Source organism: Choristoneura fumiferana, chromosome 25, assembly GCF_025370935.1.
Source record: "Choristoneura fumiferana chromosome 25, NRCan_CFum_1, whole genome shotgun sequence".
NCBI classification, from domain to species: domain Eukaryota; kingdom Metazoa; phylum Arthropoda; class Insecta; order Lepidoptera; family Tortricidae; genus Choristoneura; species Choristoneura fumiferana.
Window position 1 is genome coordinate 13,008,524 of NC_133496.1, and position 22,049 is coordinate 13,030,572.

At 36.6% G+C, this 22,049-nt stretch overlaps 1 protein-coding gene across 1 annotated transcript in view; it reads right to left on the minus strand.

The window, feature by feature from the left end:
- Nucleotides 1–4,576: 4,576 nt before the first annotated feature.
- LOC141442404 (octopamine receptor beta-1R-like) overlaps nt 4,577–22,049 on the minus strand; it is a 71,972-nt gene continuing 54,499 nt past the window's right edge. Inside the window, exons 4-5 of the mRNA XM_074107380.1 lie at nt 18,007–18,118; nt 4,577–14,137 (exon numbers count right to left, since the gene is read on the minus strand). Of these exons, the coding sequence (XP_073963481.1) occupies nt 13,921–14,137; nt 18,007–18,118 (329 nt within the window). The 3' untranslated portion in view covers nt 4,577–13,920. The remainder of the gene's footprint in view (nt 14,138–18,006; nt 18,119–22,049) is intronic.

Here is a 22,049-nt window from a genome sequence, read left to right on the forward strand (position 1 = left end):
TAGAAAGCTGTAATTCGGCATGAATATACATATCAGTCACGCCGTCAAAGTGGGAAAATATATCATTTATTCACAAAACAAGGTACAACAATATGATAGGAAACAAAATAAATAAAAACTACATAAATATACCTAACTATAAAAAGAAAACACCATCTACGAGGCCCTCCTGCGGCATAGACCCCAACAAAAATTTTTTTAGGGTTCCTCCCATAGGCGTAAAGTGGGGTGATTTTTTTTTCTCGACTAACCCTATAGTGCGGGGTATCGATGGATAGGTCTTTTAAAACTTTTTATTGGGGGGTTTCCAAAAGATTTTTCGATTAAGTGACCTGTTTGCGAAACATTCAATTTTAAAGTGAAAATTTTTAGCAAAATATTACTTGATTTTTTCGTATTGGCTACGGAGCCCTATCTTGGGCGGGGCCGACACGCTCTTGGTCGGTTTTTTAATTATTTTGAATATCAAGGCATGTCCTCTTATAGCCTCCTTGTTTTCCTGTCCATTGTCCACGTTCTTTTGTAAAGCTCAAGATAGATGTCATTTCATTAATATAATGTGCCCATTGTTTTTTGGGTTACGACGCATTGTTGTTTGACAAAGGGAGAGCTGTGAAGAAAATATGGATAAAGCTTTAATTTCTTTAATTAATTAATTTTCTTCTATTATTAAGGGGGTTATTCTGAAATTAATAATGAACAAACAAAATGCAAAGCTAGCCTAAACCTAACTAATATTACCTATAGATATGAATGTGAGTTCATGATTATAAGCCAGGAATGGTCCGACTGGTTTCAATCATTTCGGAAGATCTTTTTCATAGGCGAGTGCGTTCACGACGGTGACGCTCCCCGCACTGCCCAGCGGTGCGGTGCGGTCGCGTCGTGAATGCACTCGCCTAAAAAATTATCTTCCGAAAAGGTCGAAACTAGTCTAACGTTCCTGGCTTATAATCGTGTATTAAATGTGAGTTTGTCTGTTACTACTACAGGTAAAGTAAGACTAAATATGACAGTTTGGCGGCAAAATATGTCTATGAAACTTTGTTTTATAACTTTATCTTGGGACTAGAAATGAGGATCTGCCGAGTCCTATTAAAATTCAGAGGTCGTAAGGGTCCCAGGGGATCCTCCTTCATATCTCGCTTAATATTGATCCTATAAGTATGGGTACTGTCTCATTTGATTCAGCTCAAAAAATACGTAGAAAATGACACCACACTCGCCTATTTTGTAAAAAATACCCCCTGCCCATACTCCCCGGGGGAGTTTTAAATGGACTCGGCAGATCCGTATTTATTTGCTGAGTGGGGCCCACTTTATACTATTTGATGTTATTTTTTGATTATTTCCATCTAATGTTTTTTTAAGTGTATCGAATAATGTGTAAATATACGATTCTCTCTCTATCTCTCGCCCTCTCTGTTATTTCTCGTGTCAAGATAAAGTTATAAAGAAAGTTTCATTGATATAAATAATTTGCCGCCAAAATATGCAATTTTTCATGTAGTTAGTATGTATATGTATGTAAACTCTTTATTGCACATAACAATAAAAATACAAATACACAGAGAGGAGAACAAAGGCGAGATTATCCCTAAAAGGGATCTCTTCCAGCTAACCTAGTTAGGAGAAAACATTTTGTTATATAGAGGATAAGCAGACAGTGAAAATTACGTGCGGTAAAGAGAAAAACAGAAATACTCAAAAGAGAGAAAATAAATAAAAAATTACAATCACACATTACAGACAGACAGACAGCTTTTGTCACCCTTAGATCACGGAACTGTCTTTTTTTCCGCAAACGAAGCCGCAGGTAAAAACTATCATACGCGTCTTACGTCCCTTTAGGCTGATCAAGCAATTAGTTAAGTTATCCAACTTGGCCATTACTTGCCCTAACTTAATCAGGACTACTGACGCGAGATTAAGCCATGTCAGAAGTTGCTAAGTAGACTTACTTATTTATGGGTCAAGTGGCCTTTGTTGATTGATATTGTGCGCTGTTCATGTAAGAGTATTAACTAAAACCGTACATTGCTAATACTACAGTCCCGTTCTTAAACTTCTGAGAAAAAAATTGTACAAAAAAACCCGACTGCCAAAACTAAAAGGAAGAAAATAAGCCTTGAGGTTAAGTAGCTAATTTAAAGTTCAACAGTCGGGACCCATTAGGCACTTGTCTCACCGCCAGCGAGGAAACGATTAGCTATCGACTATTTTCTCGCTCAAGAAACGAACAAAAGATATAAGATCCTGTGTGAGTAAAAGAGACACATATATTAATAGTTGATCGCTGGCTGTTCACACTGTCGGCGAGAACTCGCTCTTACATCTTTTGTCGCAGCGACAAGAGCTATAAAACTCGCTGAGCTATAGATACTCGCTCAGCGATGTCAGCTTGGCGGCCGCCCCGCACGAGCGAGTCGAGTGGAGCGAGTAATCGCCCGTCGCACGCGAACACTCGCTTACAGCCGAGCGACAAAACTACACTCGCTTCTCGCTGCTCGCCCACTCGTTTCTAGTTACTCGCTCTACTCGCTTCTCGCTCATCGTCGGCGGTGGGACAAGTGCCTTACTAAGAGTTTTTGAGCATCACGATTTTCAAATTTCGTAGTAGCCCCTCAGAGCTACACAATACGGCCACTGGTCTATAAGGTAAACATCCGAGTGCTCGACCCGCTAATTCCAGTAGACGACACCCTGCTGTCACCTCTTTTGCTAATGACATAAGATTCCCGCAGAAATATTAAAAAAAAGATATTATTATTTTAAAACAATTAAAATAGTTATTTATGTGGCTGTGCATAAGGAGAGGCATTAAAGTACGAGTGTGGTTTTATGAAACGAGCCGAAGGCGAGTTTCATAATAAGATCACACGAGTGTTTTAATGCCTAATTATGTATAGCCGCATACATAACTTTATCTACATGCATATCATAAGTTTTCTATAATATGTTCAGATATGGCCTGTATTTTTAAGTTAGTGTTACTGATAACTAGTTTGAAGTACCTACCAAAGCTTAAATAAAACAGATAATAAAAAACTAAAGTTTTATTTATAATAATAATTATTGTCTACATGCATGTCATAAGTTTTCTACAATATGTACAGATATGCATTGTTAAAAAAAGTATTACCGATACTTTAATGTAAACATTAAGATGCACTGTACTTTAATGTGAACATTAAGATGCACCCGCAGATACCAGGTTTCTTAATAAAGGCCATTTGGTAGTCGTTTCTGAACATATAATAGGGAAGTTATGATATGCATGTAGATAAATAATATTATATACCCGTGTGGTGTCGGGTTAGAATTACACCTCTCCGTTTCTTCTGTGGATGTCGTAAGAGGCGACTAACGATATAGGTGAAGGTATGCCGTAGGCGACAGGCTAGCAACCTGTCACTATTGTACCTTTTTTTTGTCAAACTTTAAACCTAAAATTGCTGAAAGTGGCTCCGAAGCGGTAACGTTTCGTGTGTGTGATGTTTGTGTGTTGTGTGTGTGTGTACAAAAATATTATTTTCTTTTATAGTTGCGAAGGCTTATTTATAATGTCAATGACTTTGTTAGGGATACGGTAACCTAGTTTGTTACTTTTTTGTGACATAATTTCAATTAGAATATTAGTATTATGTATGTAATATGTATTTGTTAGTAGATATGTATTTTGAAATGTATGAATTGTTAATTGTTCGTAAGAAGCATGCTGCATGTGAAACTGGCTATTTGTATGCCTTATGGCGAAATATAGTGTTACTGAAAATTAAACAATACATTGGCAAACGTATTTGAATTTTGAATTTAAGATGCCAACTATTGGGACAGCAGGGCTACTACGAAACTCGAAGTTCGTGTCATACCGTCTCTCTCTCTCGTATTAAATAGTATAAGTGTCAGAGTGACCGCACGACACGAACTTCGAGTTTCGTAGTAGCCCTGCAGTGACGAGCACTCGTACGTTTACCTAATGTACTTTGTCGTGTCTTAAATGCTATCTTTAACTATGTTTGTTGCCTAAATAAATTATATTTTTTCGTCTGATGAAATTCGGTATGTAAATAAGTGGACGTCTGCTTAGATCCAGATCCTTTAAACAATTTTATAAACCTAAGGTTCTATTGTGTAACGTTCTTGATACTCGCCATTACAAACGAATGACAGTTATCGCATACAAAAACTGTCATTTGATCGCGATCGCGAGTGTCAGAAACTTTACACAATTGGCTCTCTGGACTATGCAAGTGGCTTTTACCGATATCCATTGTAGAGGAAGCCGTGGTGGCCTAGTGGTTTGACCTGGCTTCTCAAAAAGAAGATCGTGGGTTTAAACCCCGGCTCGCACCTTTGAAATTTATCACGAGCTATACGGTGAAGGGAAACAACGTGAGAAAACTTGTACAAAGCAGCGAAGCAATTTACTGTCGTGTGTGATGTTCCCAATCCGCACTGGGCCCGCGTGGGAACTACGGCCCAAGCCCTCTCATTTTGAGAGGAAGCCTGTGCAGATCAGTGGGACGTATATAGGAAGGGATGATAATGATTGTAGTAGAAAAAAAAAACAAAGTTACTTTTTAACCGTTTATTACATTACTTTTGTACATTTTTTACGACAGTTGTCAAAGTGATAGATAACATTTTTAGATACGCTGTTTTAAGCGCAATCTTATGTTTTAGTAACATCCTATATAATTTAAGATAGTAACATTGCTTTATTTTTCAATAAAAAAACGACTACTATTCTCTGAACGAAAAGAAACAATTCTAACAAGAAAACACGACTATCATATTGCAATATTTCGATTATTTTGCACTTAATTATACTCTAATACTATACACTTATGGCCATTTAAAAATTATTGCTGTTTGTTACTTAGCGTAATTTCACTATATTTACAACTTGCAACTAAGTGTAAATGTTTAATGCCAACCATTTATTATTGTAACATTACTAACAAACAACTATTATTTTATAATACACAGAATTTGTTGGCAATGTGCTTTGAAATATCCTTATTACATCTATTTTTTACAATTAAACTATCACAGAATATTGATAGTATTAATTTATTGTAAAAAAAAACTTACTGTAAAATTGTACTTTAAAAATGTAATAAATACGAGTATTTGAACAAACGATTAATTATTATGTGTAATAAAAAATATTCCTCAAAACTAAGAATTAAAACTTCAAAATGAAAAACAAACTTAAACAAGCATAGTATATCGAAGATTTTTATTTTACTTCCCATTTAAAAAAAAAACCTAAAAAAAACGCAGTCTCCGTGCCATGGCATCGAATAAAACCAGTTTTTTTTTCTATTGTTTCATGTTTGTTGTTGTTATGGTCATAGACTCTTTTTGGTATTTGCAAGTTTCTTTAAAGGTTCAAAATAGAAGAAATGCTGTGGCAGATGGACAAACCGATTTACACCCATAATAAAGTACGGAACCCTAAAAGACTGTGTCGTTATAAACCCTTTGATTATAAAAAAAAGTTAATAAATTTACTCCATTTTAAACGTTTTAAGTCTTTTTAACAGACATCAGAAATCTCACCTCTCTGAAGGCTTGATTGAAAAAAAAGAAAGAAATGTAAATGAGGGCCATTGTTCCAAGGGCTATTAAGAACTTGAGAGCTCTTTTGTGAAGGAATAGGGTAAAGTCCTTCTTAACTAACATACTTAACATGGCTATTGAGAGAGAATTCAATTTCTATTCAATTACTTCCCAATGTAAAAAGATTTTACTATTTTTCGACGCTTGAATAACCTCAGGATTTAAGTAGTAAGAATAATCTCAAGACTTAGAATTATTGGTTTAAAATAATCTTTTTTAAAGGTAAAAAAAGTTAAGGAATAATTTTAAAGAACTTTAATTTTATATATCTATTCGTATTTTATATACAAAACATTAAGACCTAGGACAGCTTAAATTACATAACACTTAATAATTACGTATTTGTTTTCCCCTTTTACAGACAAATTTAGACTACATCTGTACAATTTTATCTGAAAAGATCTAAGTAAGATAACATTTTGAAAAATAGAATCCCATGCAATCACATTATTAGGGACAACCCTAGAAAATAGTGCTGACTTAGTATACATACATAAGCGCGCGTAAGCGTAATTATAGAATAGTGTGCATGTGTGCAAGTGTGCAACAGACTTAGGGTTACTACAAGATTTACATAGAATATAACAATACAATACAAACATTTTTACTGGACACAATTTAAAGAGGTTACTAGGAATAATCATGTAAAATGGAGGAATAGTAGATAAGTTGTATTGGTAACCTACAAATGCATTTGATAAGGTTTTTTATCACGACTGTAAACGCATGCTTGTTTTTTAATTATATTGTTACAAATAATTGCTAACAATAACAATCTATTAGATACATAACATTCATTTATTTATTTATGTATATGTACATCCAGTAGATCTAACGAGATCTCATTTTGCCCGTCGATTCGAGTTGATTCGTTACCTAGAAGTTTCAGGATAGCAAGAAACGTGATTATGTGTCTTCAAACTATGCAAGTATGAGGTTTCAAATCAGTTAAAGAATTATTTCTTCTCGAAATTTACGTTATACGAAATGATGTTTATTTTTTCCTTGTGGATTAATTGAAATTTTTGAATAAGATAACGAACGGATGTTCAGCGTTACCAATCTATTTGTTGCATTATTACTTTTAAAGCTCCACCTTGTGTTGTTTTGAAAAGAATTAATATTTATATTTGCCATTTAAATAATTGTTGAAGCCATGGTGGCCGAGTGGTTTGACCTATGGGCTCTCAAGCAGAGGATCGTGGGTTCAAACCCCGGCTCGCACCTCTGAGGTTTTCGAAATTCATGTGCGGATATTCATTACATTTGAAATTTACCACGAGCTTTACGGCGAAGGAAAACATCGTGAGGAAACCTGCACAAACATGCGAAGCAATTCAATGGTGTGTGTGAAGTTCCCAATCCGCACTGGGCCCGCGTGGGAACTAGGTACTGCCCAAGCCCTCATATTCTGAGAGGAGGTCTGTGCCCTGCAGTGGGACGTATATAGGCTGGGATGATGGATGATTAATTATTGAAAAACTAAAACTACCTACTTACTATTTTGTGGTACTTGTTTCATCTATTTCTATATGTAGGTAGAAGTCTAGTAAAAAAATAAATTTTTGTGAGGTAAACGTCCGAGTTCTCGACACGCTAATGCCCAATAGACGACACCCTGCTGTCACCTCTATTGCTAATGACATAAGATTGAAAATGACATCTATTGGGACAGTGCCGAGCACTGGTACGTTTACCTTAACTCGAATCGATACCAAACATGAATCTGATCTCCGTAATTCTGCCAATAATATAACTTATACTGCATAAAAGTCAATCATAAGTATCATAACCGCCGATTCCTAAAACCAAATTAACTTAATTGCGTAAATTTTAAATAAAAAAAAAATCCTTGACGTTGAGCGCAAATACTGGAGTTAAATAAACAAAAAGTCGATTCAAGACTGCGATTAATCCAAAGTTAATGTCTGAGGACTTATCCTGTATAATTGGAGTCTTTGTCCGAACGTTTAATAGCCGTAGAACGAAGCAGATAAGGGATAGCAATTAAGTAAACTCTATTAGATCTGGATAAAATAAAACAGCCTGTAATGACTTTTGGAATGAATTGGTCTTGTTAATGCGAAAATGTTAAAAGATAAAGCATTTTGTGCATCACTTCAGAACGGTTGCACCTCTTTTTGTTGGGAGACAGTTTGAATGAAAGAAAATGTTTAATTTTTTTTATGCCAGAGAAAGAATTTTAATTTTTTAATTAATTTGAAAAAAAGTGAGCTAACTTTGGGGGCGGCAGACGTAAGCTTGCCTTCTGAATCCAAAAGCTTAATGGTTACTTGACCTGAAATGTATATTTATTATTATTATTTTTTAAATTTATGACGGTGGAAGCATTCTACATTTCCACTGAACGTAGATATAGTTAGTGTTTAGTTTTGTAACTAAGGGACCCCATACATCCCTGTTTTATTATTATTACTATTTTGCATTTTTTTTTAATTGTATACTGTGTAAGTATTTTATTTGTAATTATTTTATTTTGAAAAAAAATACTTTCTGCCAAGTTGCCAAATGATGGTCTTTCCGAAAACGCTGGTAGTTTAAAAAATGACGTGTAAAAGTGCCCTTTGCGGCCTATTTACTGAATAAATGATTTGATTTTGATATGCCAGAGCAAGAAAACCTACATACCAAAAGTGAAGGATTGAGTTAGATAGAAGATGCTTGCAGGGTAGATTTAGTCTCATTTTAGTTATTGACCAGTGCGATGCCAGAGCGGATCGCCAATTTAATAAAAAACCCCGTGAAAAAATATTATTAAAATTAAAAGCTACAATTTTAACAACTTCAAAAGCGTTTTCAATTATTCGATTGATAAACTTTTTTTCAAATGACTGTATCAATATCCGATATAAGATCCAATATCTGATATTAGCAGAGCTAATGCTCCAATTATAAACACACATAAAAGAGGAAAGTGACTGACTACAGACTGACAGACAGACAACGAACAGTCTAAACTTCGAGAGTAATTAAATTTGACAGACTATCCTTTGGTGATTTTACAGTGCACTAAGAAGGGATGTTAATTTCCCAAGGGATACAAAGCTGGGCAATTTTGCAGTATTCTACCAGAAAAAGCCATATAATAAAGCTAATATAATAAGTATTTTGATCTGAATCTATTACGTAAAACATTTTTTAACTCAAAGAAAAATAAAACTAAAATTTGAAATTTCAACAATTCTAAGAGCGTTTTCAATTTAGCCCATCCATACAACTTTTCTTCACTTTCGCGAATTTTTGTTAACACCCATACTACATAATACATTGCAAGTTAAAGAAAAACTTGTAATAAACGGATTTTCACAAAAACATTGAGTTCATCATACCTACTAAGTTGCTCCTCCCGAATTTCCTCTAAATTTAAATAAACCTCCAATCTTGTCACATCGAGAAATCTTATTTCCTGAACAAAATGATCTGACATTGTAATCCGTAGCTTGTGCTATTTCTGGAATACTCGTCATTTGTTTTAGCTGACGCCACTGTATCACATAGGCATTTTTCCAGGATTTGGAATTTAGGTCATGGCATAAGGCTGCCTGCCTGAAGTGGAGTGAGGCAGCGGAGCGGAGAGCGTAATGCGGAGCCGAGTTTGCGGACGGAAACTATCCATATGTGTGAAGCTAGATAGCTAGAAAGTAGTTAATCTGGAGCGCAGTTGCGGAGACGTGGAGCAGGATAGCGGAGCGGAGCAAGAAAGTATTACAGAGCGGAGTTGCAGACTGTTTTTCCATTCATGGTGCTTCCACGCATCCCCGCTCGCGCTCATTTCTCCACCCTGCTACCCCGCTCCGCATCCTCGCTTCCCGGTTTCGTAAGAATTTTTAAGCTCACTTATCAACTCCCTGTCCACTGAAGAGGAGAGAAGATTTTATGAAATTCTATCGGTGGATTTTTACCTCGTTCGCTCCAGTGGACAGGCAGCCTAATAATGTGCTTAGCGTTCTTTTTAAATATACCTACCCACAATACCCGTACATTGCAGTACTCTTCAAATTTTTATCTACATCCGTAAATCCTCAATTATGCGTTCAAAAACCATAGGTAATGACCAGCATTACGACATTGGATTCTATTATGAACACGGCTGTATCGTAATGCGCAGCGGGCGCAGCTCGTGGGGCAGACCTACCTAGTTCTCGTTAATGCAGGTCATTCTGAATGGTTCTTGAACACATGATAGAGGATTTAATATATGGATATAGATAAAATATTGTATGCAACTGCACGTAATTAGGCCTTAAAACACTCATGTGACCCTATTATGAAACTCGGCTACGCCTCGTTTCATAAACCCACACTCGTGTTTTAAGGACCCCTATTACGATACAGTTGCATAAAATACTATAATGTGTTGAGTGCGTTTCTAGGCATTTTTATCTCATGATACGAATAATATTAAAAAATAGTTAGTTTACGAAAGGGAAGTCTTTTATCTTTTTTTAGAAAATCAAACCATTTTCATTACATTTCAGATATTAACAGCTCACGTCATATCGCATGTCTGTCTGTACTTAAATCCGATTTTACATCTGTACCGTGTTCATTCCGTGACTGTTGAATTTTTATGATTTTATTTTCTAAAACAGGGCTTTTACATTCGCTGATTTACATTGGCATGTTGAAAATTTATAATTTAAGATAATGGCATACAGTTTTTAGAAATAGAAAAAAAGGGAGGTTGTGGCTGACGACGTGCTAAAATGCAATAGTAAGATAACATTTTCTGTGGCGAACCATTGCAAACACGAGTTGAAGTATAATACTAGTTAAGACTTAGGTATACTAGTTAGGAATTTAGGACCTACAATAAAAAATATAGAAGTAAAAAGAAGATTTCATTATGTATAGGATGCTGTTTTGGCAATACTGATTCAATTCAGTGTCATTTTGCAACACAATGTCAACTTAAAATTATTTTCCAAGGGTTGACATTGTATTGGAGAATAATCAGAGTTAACACACTATTGCAAAACAGCGTCCTATTAGATACCACTACGAAATATACAAAAGGTTGAATACATGAATACATGCAATTCCCATATTATTGCCATTATTCGGACTTGGCTATAATTTGAGCAACCATTTTTTACCTTCATCTTCGAATACCAGAAAAATATACCTAAATAAAATTCCAAACAACCTTATCATCACCATCATCAGCCGGAAGACCTCCACTGCTAAACAAAGGCCTCCCCCTTAGAACGCCACAATGAACGACAACTCGCCACTCGCATCACCAGTTAGTTGCTCGCAACTCTCGTGATTTCGTCAGTCCAGTGTGGGAGGCCTGCCAACATTTCGTCTTCCGTTTGTGGTCACTACGACCTCCTCCCTCCTATCTCCCTCAACGGTTATTTGTTTTTCGAGCGATGTGGCTCGCCCATTGCCTCTATAATTTGCATATTCTTTCAAATATGACGGTGACATTAGTTCTTCGACGAATTTAAATAAATAAATAAATATCAAGGGACAATTCACACCAATTGACCTAGTCCCAAAGTAAGCTTAGCAAAGCTTGTGTTATGGGTACTAAGCAACGGATAAATATAATTATACAGATAGATACATACTTAAATACATATTAAACACCCAAGACCCGAGAACAAACATTTGTATTTTTCATACAAATATCTGCCCCGACGCGGGAATCGAACCCGGGACCTCAAGCTTCGTAGTCAGGTTCTCTAACCACTAGGCCATCTGGTCGTCTATAATTTCTATTCTATCGCGCAATAAACTCCAAGCATAGCCATATGGAGAGCCATAGCTCGTTGCGCGAGTTTGAGCCTCTCCAAGAGGCCAACAGTCAAGGACCACTTTTCGGAGCCATTAATCATCACTGGCAACACAACCTTAATAACAAAATCACGTAGCTTAATTTTAAATTTTGATATCAGTTCATATTTAATCTAAGAATGAGATATATTAATATAAATAATGATACTAAAAAAAAAATAGAACCGACTACAAAAAAGAATGAAAATAGTTTTCTAGTCTGAAGTCGGTGCCTCAGCACGAGCCAGCAGGAGTGGACCTATAATCGTCTACCTCATCTACAACTATACGAGTATATTGGGGCTTCAATCACTGCTGCTGGCTCGTGCTGAGGCACCGACTTCAGACTGGTAGAAAATTATATTCATTGTCTTTTGTAGTCGTTTCTATTTTTTGTTATAATTTTATTTTTCACGCTTTTTAGTGTAAAAGATCTTACAACACCCCACACACAATACAATAGTTTAATGTCAACTGCTCGTCACCTTTTACGCAAAATTGCTTTTTCCGATGCAGAGACGTTCATTATTGAGGAGTCCTGGTGTTTCATCACCCGTTAAATTTCACTATATGAATTACGATGAGCTTAAATTGCTTAGCAACTGCGTTAAAGTAATTGAAATTCAACCCGTGAAGTACTTGTTATTGAGTAGTCGCTCCATTGGTCAAATTTGGTCTTCACCATCAGTTCCACTTCACCAAATGATGATTTTCAAGAGCAAATGCACGAGTTACTCCTAAGTATATCAAAATTCCGGATTCCCGGATTTCCGGTGGATTCAAGTGGCGAGTTGTCGTTCATTGTGTCGTTCAAAGGGGGAGGCCTTTGTTCAGCAGTGGGCTGATGATGATGATGATGATGATATCAAAATTACCATAGGCGATCCTACAATATTTGAAGAGTTCCCTCGATTTCCTTCGGATCCAACCATCAGATCCTGATTTGGTGCTTATGGCACCTAATGGAAAGCAAGCGGGAATCAGCTTTCTCTATGTTCAAATTGGGCTTCAGCTTTCTCTATTTGGGAATCATGGCATTATAACTACAATAGCCTAACCAAATTCAGTTTCACTGCTATCTTACTTGGCAAGGATATGTTCTACTACAATATTTAAGTACAAATTATAAAATAAATTAAATATTTTTAAACCTTCGCCATTTACATTCATGCACACCCTGGATTCACAGAATGTATTCTGTTAAAAATACTTTGATGTTTCGGTCGAATTTACCAACTCAATTGATCGATTGGTCAATTGATCAACTGCCGTCAGCATTGTTTCCTGACAACTTTGACATCGGGGCTTTCAAGTAAAGGTCTTATACTTTCTCAAAAAGCCGGCAACGGACCAATGGCGCTCCTTGAGTAGTTGGTACTCATGGGCAGCGGTGTTTATGTCCCATCAGAATGACCCGTTTACTCGTTTGCCTCCTTCTCATAATAAAAATAAATTGCAGTGGCTGTGGTTCTTTAAGATAGCTTGCTTTTTCTATGGATTTAAAGTTTTTACGGAATTTAACGTCATCTAGTATGCTATAATAGTCATTACCAAGAATAAGAATTAAGGCATCTAAAACCGGTTATATTGTGTAGTCGAAACCGGTTTAAAGGTTTCTCCATAGAATAAAACTGGTTTTGTGTGCTTGTTAAGACACAGGTCTCTCAAAATCAGTTTTGTGCAGCCTGGCTGCAAAATCTTCGGCATAAAGCTAGGTCTACATTTGATTGCACTATAATCTAACAGCGTAGTGAATCACAATGATTTATTATAATACTTGTTATTCTAAAACAGCTCATATTTACATTAACGATAGAGTATATCTTCACCAAGACTCTGCACTGTTATAAAATCGCAAAATATTCGATGCAATTCCTCTTCAGAAGTGTTTTTAATAAAGAGTCTTACCTCTTCACTTGTTCACTTTGTTTTTTTCTCTTTCACTTTCAAAATCAATCAAGTATCACTCTCTTTTCTTGAACTGAAAATTTCAAAGATCCACTCACCAGACACTTTATAAATTCATCCGATTACAATAGCTATCTGATAGGGGTCTATTGTGATCCTCAATGGCACTCGGTCGGAAAAATAAGAGGTCTATAATTTTTTTACAAATTCTATTGCCAACTATAAATTCCGAACTCCAGCGATATGAAAAAGCAAGAGTTTACACTATTTTTCCAAGAAGATCGTTCACCACTGATCCTCATCCGTCGACACTCTCGAGAGTGTAGTGACTTAGCAGAAGAGAGAGAAGTTATACTTAATCTCTTCCCTCTACGAGTGTAAAGGTGTAAGTAACTATGAGGCGGCTATCACAAGCGAGTATAGAATCTGTTTTTTTTTAGCCCGTTAAAGTGTCCAGTGGGCAGCAGTGGCTGGGAAAAGACCTCCCTTTTTTCCGCCAACTCTTATGAAATCTGTAGTATGTACAGGAGTATAGTGGACAAAATTAACCAATCCGTTATCGCTCGACTAAAATTTAAACTATCAAACGAACTGTGCATTGCTAGTGTCCTTCCAGCAACTAAAACAGCAAGGCAAAGCGCACATGAGAGTGTTTTTGAAGGCATCGCGGAAGTCTCTATTGAAGTAGGCGTAGATGAGAGGATTGAGGGCGGAGTTGAAGTAACCAATCCAGAACAACACGCCGACGACCACGTCTGGAGTCTCGCAGGGCTCGCCGCAGACGTTCGTTGTTACGTACCTGCGAAGAAAGAATAAACATAAAGTATAACTATAATATGAAGCCGTGGTGGCCTTGTGGTTTGACCTATCGCCTCTCAAGCAGAGGTTTGTGTCAAACCCGGCCCGCACCTTTGAGTTTTTCGAAATTCATGTGCGAAATTACATTTGAAATTTACCACAAGATTAACGGTGAAGGAAACCTGCACACACCTGTGAAGTTATTCAATGTTATATGTGAAGTTCCTAATCCGCACTGCGCCCGCGTGGGAACTACGGCCCAAGCCCTCATCCTGAGAGGAGGCCTGTACCCAGCAGTGGGACGTATATAGGCTGGGATTATACAATCCAATTGTAGTTATAATTTAAGAAACAAAAATTTAAATAAACTAACGGTTACATATTTGAATATCGAAAGTTAAAATATCTACGGGTAAAATGTCGATGTTCAAAATATCGAAAATTAAAATATCGATTGTATCACAATATCGAAAGTTGTTATACCTATGGTCAAAATGTCTAAGATTGAAATGTCGATTGATTAAAATATCGAATGAGTAAAAATATCGATAGCCAATATATCTAAGTTGTAAATGTCAACATATTTGAATGTCGAAAATTAATATTTATCGTACATACAAATCGGCTTTATTTATTGCTCCTTTCTCTTAATAGCATTTATTTTACATAATCTAGTCATTTTTAGCACTCGCCGGCCGCTGCCGCGGCACGCTCGCTTCGCTCGCTCGGCTCGTGCGTTGTTATAGTCACAGTTTTAACCTAACCGAACCAAATATTTTTGGTAATTCGTGTTCACTAGGTTAGGTTAGGTTAGTATGACGTCAAGGCGCGAAGCGCCTAAACTGAGCGGAATAGGAGCTCCGCGAAGCGGAGCTCCGTCGACCCCGTCACGTGATAGTTCATACATATGATTTTCGATACTCTGTACTTCGATATTTTGGACTTCGATGTTTATATCTTTCGATGTCACTTTTGTAGATAAATATATTTTCGATATATTGGACTAAACTTTATTGGACTAATTATCTAACCATTCGACAATATAAACTTTCGTTATTTTAATTTTCGATATTCGATAAAAGTCTTTTTCTGGGAAATTGCATACGTTTTTATATAAAAATCCCAAAAAATATTACAAATGAAACGGATACAAAATTCAGATCTATTGTCAAGAAGACATTAATATCAAAGGCGTATTATAAAGTTAATGATTATATCATGGACAGGGATATTTGGAAATAATTCCGATCCGCATTAGCGATCCCTTCAAATAGCGAACCTACTGTGTTAAAAATAAAGTTGTGTTAAATACTTGTGATGTATACATGTCATTAAATAATATTGTAAATCTGTTTTAAAAAAAAATATATATACCCTCGTTGAGTTTCTTGCCGGATTCTTCTCAGCAGAGTTTTCGAACCGGTGGTAGATTTTTTTTGACATTCATAAGTGCTTGTTGTAGCCTAAATTGAATAAAGATATTTTGACTTTGACTTTGAGTCGATATTTTAATTTTCGATATTTTGGACATCGACATTTTACCCGTAGATATTTTAACTTTCGATATTCAAATATGTAACCAAACTAACAAAAGATCAGATAAATGTAATACACAGTCAGTGAAATAAACCGCCCTTCGTCATGCCAGGTGTAAAACTTGCATCCAAACACTTACCGCGACGCCCCGCTGAACCAGAAATGATCCAGAGCGGGGGTTAAGGCCTCTATGACAAAGACAACGTGCCATTTATCTACGTTACCTTTTAATTAACTTTGCTTGCATAAACCATTAGGTAACACAAACTAAATTATCACCAACACCACACTACACTATCGCATGTGTCGCGTTTGCTCTGAGGATGAACTTTGGCTAAGTTTGAAACGTGTGGTGTAGTCTGGTAGTGGTGATAGTTGGATTTGTGTGATTAGGTGTGTTCTTACAATGTGGAGCTACATGAACACGTTTTTTGCATAGACGTAGCTATCATAAGGTTGGAGGTGAGAAGCTGAGAAGAGTAACATCACTTATATTATAAATGCGAAAGTTTGTAAGTCTGTGTTTGTTTGTTAACTCTTCACGTCTAAACCGCTAAACCGATTTAGATGAAATTCGGTATACAGAGTTTGAGTCCCGGGAAGGACATAGGATAGTTTTTATCAAGGAAAATTGTAAAGTTCCCGCGGGATAGCAGACGGGGTCGCGGGCAACAGGCTAGTTAAATAGATAACTATCATGGGACACTTGACACCAATTGACTTATTCCCAAACTAAGCAAAGCTTGTAGTATTGATACTTTATAAACATACTTAAATACAGATAAATACATACTTAAATACATATTAAACATCCAAGATCCGAGAGCAAACATTCGTATTATTCATACAAATATCTGCCCTGGCCGGGAATCGAATCCGGGACGTCAAGCTTCCTAGTCAGGTTCTCTAACCACTTGGCCATCCGTTCGTTAAAGTTTATACACAGTTCATAGCGATTAAAGATTTGTAATTATATCCAACATACATGTTTATATTACGATCATTCAAGACAACTCCACCCACATACGAAGACATAAACAAGCAAAATAAGCTCACAAATTAAACATCTCCAAATTTGACTTAATTTGTTCTGACAAATTATAAAGTAAGACGGCGTTTAAGTGTTCTTATTTTAGTACATTGCACCTCACGTACTTTAAACAGGACAGGTGTTACGAGCATGAATTATTATGCTCCAGCGAGAACATTTTATTCCATAACAGGTTCTGTTTTACGGTAATCCCTGGAGGTAAAATTACGCTGTAATTTTTGGTGTTTTTGTGAAATGAGCTTTTGACACCTTTTTAAGTGAGATTCAGTTTTATTTTTGGTGCGATGTTGAGGTTTTTGTAACGCGTGGAGTTATGAACGAAAAATCGTTTTATGACTGTTTAGTTGTACTCTGCAAATGTTAAGAGCGTTTATACCTGCCGAGCTGGCAACGTTACATTTTTGTTAGTTTTTCTCGATTATTCCATAAAAATTTAATGAAAAATAAAAATGTGGTCTGATAGAACTGTTCTTAATATATAAGTTAATGAGTCTACTACAATAATTTATTATGCGTGATAGACTTTTATTTTCTTTGAAAACCGTTATTAACATTTGTTCGTTTTTAAAGAATATAAAAATCTAACACGAATACTTATTGGAGTAGACACATTAACTTATATATTGCCAACAGTTCTATCAGACCACATTTTTAATTTTCATTCAAATTTATGGAATAATCCAGAAAAACTAACAAAAATGCAACGTTGCCAGCTCAGCAGGTATAAACGCTCTTAAACTGCATTTCCACCATTACGAGTATAGCTCACCAATCATGTACAATGTAAAGTCACTAGTACTAATATATAGTGCCAGAACCGATATGGCGGCGTTTCATGATATGCCCAGGAATTTCATGATCAGCCTAAAATCGTGATATGGCGGCGTTTCATGAAATGGCGCCATTTCACGATATGCCTAGGAATTTCGTGATCTGACGGATTTTCGATCGGCCGCCGACATATATAAGCCTAAAGTCTTCTTCTTTCTCGGATACTCTTGACAGACACAGACATGTAGTTATGAAACAAATAGGTAAGTACAATAATTCAATGTAACGAGCGCGTTTCGAAAACAATATCAGTTTGGCGAGTGGATGTACAGTAAGCAAGTGTGTAATACCTGTAAATTAAAAAAGAGCAGTAGTGGTCACGTAGCACGTCGAACAATTCGAGCCATTGCCCCTGCGTGCGACGCAAGTGTTGAAGGAGTAAATTGATAGGGCTTTATGTCTGTCACCGCATAGGAGATCAGCTTCTTGATCATTAATCATAAAGTACTCACCACAGAAAAAATGGCAGCCAACATAACAGAAATGCGCCGACGATTATGCCCAGCGTACGTGCAGCTTTATGTTCTGCGCGCCAAGACTTGCCCGCAGCCCTCAAAGTCGCACCTATAATAAATAAAATACACAATGATACCTATTTATTTTAAAAAAAACAGAAAGGACACGTCAAGACTTTGCGCAACGCACGCAAAGCCGTGAAGCTTACGGGTCATTATTCAAAGGTTTTTTTTTCGTGCTCACATTCTCGTTGACATGATAGAGGATTCTGTTACAGTTTCCAGGTTATCTAGTAGAAGTAGAGGGCATCAAAAAATAAACTAAAATGTCATCAAATTCTACAGCCCATTCATAAAAAATGTGACCACAAAACTGAGGTGGTCTAAACGCCCGCCCCTCATGGCACGTCACATTGAGATTCCGTACCGTCTCCATATTTTGAGGAATTAAATAGTGTAGCCACTCTGAGTGGGATGAAACAGCAGGTTTCGCTCGGAAAGACATATTTTCGCACAAATGTAGCAAACATTTCGCAAACGGAAAACAGGTAGGTACCTGGTGCAAAGAATATTGAAAATCAAGAGCGTTGTAGTCCGACTTCAAATCTTAGTTTCACCGAGTGAGCGTGAACCTGCGCAAAGTTCTATTTTCAGTTTGCATTTCTCAACAGATTCTCGTGAAATTTCATCACCAATTTCGATATAATATGTATTGAAATTTCTTTTTGATTCAGTTTTTAGGGTTCCGTAGCCAAAATGGCAAAAACGGAACCCTTATAGTTTCGCCATGTCTGTCTGTCTGTCTGTCCGTCCGCGGCTTTGCTCAGGGCTATCAGTGCTGGAAAGCTGTAATTTTGCACGAATATATATGTAAACTATGCTGACAAAATGGTAGGTACAATAAAAAAATCAAAAAAATTTTTTTTACAGTATCTCCCATAGATGTAAAGTGGGGGTGATTTTTTTTCTTATTCAATCTTGTAGTGTGGGGTATCGTTGGATAGGTTTTATAAAACCATTAGGGGTTGCTTAAACGCATTTTCGATTCAGTGATTTGTTTGCAAAATATTCAACTTTAAAGTGCAAAATCTAAACTGGTGGGTGGGAAAATTTGAAAAAATTCAGGATGGTAGTGTATATCAAACTTTCAAGGAAAACTATAACGGCTAAGTTTGCTTGAGAATTATTAGTAGTTTATAAGTAAATAGTAGCCTAAGGTATAAAATATACCTAAACTTGGAAGGTTCCGTATAAAATACGAAATCCTCAGAAAAATATTACTTAATTGTTTCGTAATGGCTACGGAACCCTATTTTGGGCGTGTCCGACATGCTCTTGGCCGGTTTTTTTTAAACCAATAGCTCCACTAGGCTGCATTAAAGAATTCATCATCATTTCTCATTTTCAACCGTCCAAACGAGTGTCAAAGAAAAGTATACTAATTTACACAAAATCTACGCATTGTGTTAAGTTGAGGCTCGAGTTAAGAAAGTCCTTGTCTTAGTAAGGAGCTTAACGGACCGGGCACGACTACGCGCGATAAGCGGCGCGGGGGCGTTTTTCTTCTTCGTCGTTTCACTCTTGACAGAGTGGTCGTGGTCATCATTGTCTAGGTGCTGGTAGCAAGCTTAACAATACGCCTCCATTCCTCCCTGACAGCCGCCAGGTGACCCAGGGGAAAGTCGAAGGCACTAAGCCACGAGGTAGATCGCCTATGAGATGGACAGACCAGGTCAAAGCAGCAATAGAAGGACCACTACACGCAAGCATAAGGGGCGTTTTTACAAGCTTCTATTTAACTTGCAATGTCTGTATGTAGAAAGGAAGACCAGCGCCGTCCGTATGGTTGGCATCATGCTGATTTAGGGCCATTTTCGTAACTGTGATATCATTTTTTTTTACTTTCTCCATGTTCTCGTAATGTCACGAATAATGAGTTCTATCTCTATTCATGCTAGAGCTCAAACCCATTAATTTATTACGCCACACAAGTTATCCCACTTCCTATTATATCCTAAGTATATCCTACTAATAATACTGCAAAAGTGAAATGCTGTGTGTGTGTGTGTGTTACTCCTTCACGCTAAAACAGCTCGATGGGCTTAAAATTAAATTTGGTATGTCAATAGCTGGACGTCTGGAATAACACGTAAGTTACTTTTTATCCTAAAGGAATCCATGTACAACCAAAATATCATAACCATTGAGTTTGTTTATTTGTTTGTTTATTCTCTTTATTGTACAAAAAAAATACAAAAAAGATTACAAAAAATAAAGTGTTAAGTAAAAAGGCGGACTTATCCCTGAAGTAAAAAAAGTATAAAAAGAAAAAAAAAGAAGAAGTTTAATATAGAAAATTTGTAAACCCCACTGCTGTTACTTTTCTCTATTCTCTTGCCTATTCCTTATCTGAGAAAACCTCTATACCTGTGTTTTCTGTACTGCTTACTTTGTGTTGATAATCTATAATTGTTAACCTTTGCACTGCTAAAATATTGCCTAATAATCTGGAACAAGAAACGTCGGCAGACGAACAACGGTGGGCAGATGATAATTGTTGAAAAAACGGGGCGTGCTTGGATGACCCTCGCCAGAAATAGAGAATTTTGAAAGAGGATGAGGAGGCCTTCACTGAAACGGGATCCACATCACAGGAAGATAACTAACCCTACTAACATTAGATTAATAAGTCAAAAGTAATAATAACACGACTACTTGAATTGTAAAATATTTGATGTGGAAATAAAAGGCATATTATATTGTATTATATTGCCAAAATTGCTAAAAGTAGCTCCGAAGCGGTCCCATTTGGGAATGCAGGCGTGATGTTTTCTGTGTATTATAATTATATATAATTTGGATGCACCCTTTTTAGATATCCAGTGGCTGTCTGATCTATTTCCTCGCCGCACATTGGTTACCTCGAAGTACGAGCACTAAACACACAAATCGCTCGCCGCGCCGCTGTTAGCTTATAGTCGAACCTGAATAAGTCACTGTTGTTTTATACTTTAAGCCCTGTTTTAAGATTTTATGTTGATTTTCCCCTAGGGTCTGGCCTCCTTGTCTCTGTTTTCTCCTCGTGTGTTGTTTTAGGGAAATAGGGCAAAGATTGCGAGTACAGCGAAGGAGGGGTGTCGGTTGAGTGAGGTTGGATGCTCTTGATTCAATTGTTGTTGAAGGATTGACCCAATCGTTATTCCGTGCAGGTTCATGCCAATGCACTACAACTTTTATACCTTGCACTACACGTTGTGCGACTGCTACGACTGTGTAACATTAGCCAACAATAATATTATCATGTGGAACCCTCCATTCCCTACAACAACATCCATATAATTATATCGTCATGTTTGCGACAAAACTGATGCTCAAATCGGTATACCTTTAGTTGGCCGAATTTCATTTGCCCAAATTTCATGTGCTATAATATTCAACCGCCATGATATTATTTCTTATATAAATTCATTTGCACTACTCATTGTTTACCATATTAAAATGACAGAATATTTGTTTCCCATAATATTAATTTCTATAATTTCATTTTTTATAATCATTGTAATCCATAAGTATCACATGCCGTAATGTCATTTGCAACCATGTTAATGGTGATTATCGACACTATATACTTTTAAATCCCATACGTCAAACAAGCCTTTGAATTAGGTAAATTTTACCCACATAGGTTAGGTTAGGTTAGAATTGCGACATTTGATTTGTGCGAGCGAGCGAAGCTAGTGAGCAAGACGTTCGGAGCAGAAGCGACTCGGATAGGTTAGGTTCAGAATCCTAAGGCGGGAGCGAAGCGGAGCGTAGCTCCCGCCTTAGCCTTCGATGTTAGGTATTTTTTTATATAGCAGCCCGGATAATAAAGAAAATAGATGGATTAGTAAATGAAAAAAGCAAATTTAATCAATAATAGTAATGTATGCTGTTAATAACACTATTTAGTGTGGCGTTTGAATATTATTGCACTTAATAATATGGAAAACAAAACGTATTGCATTCGTATATTATGGCATCTTATTTTCGGGAACGAA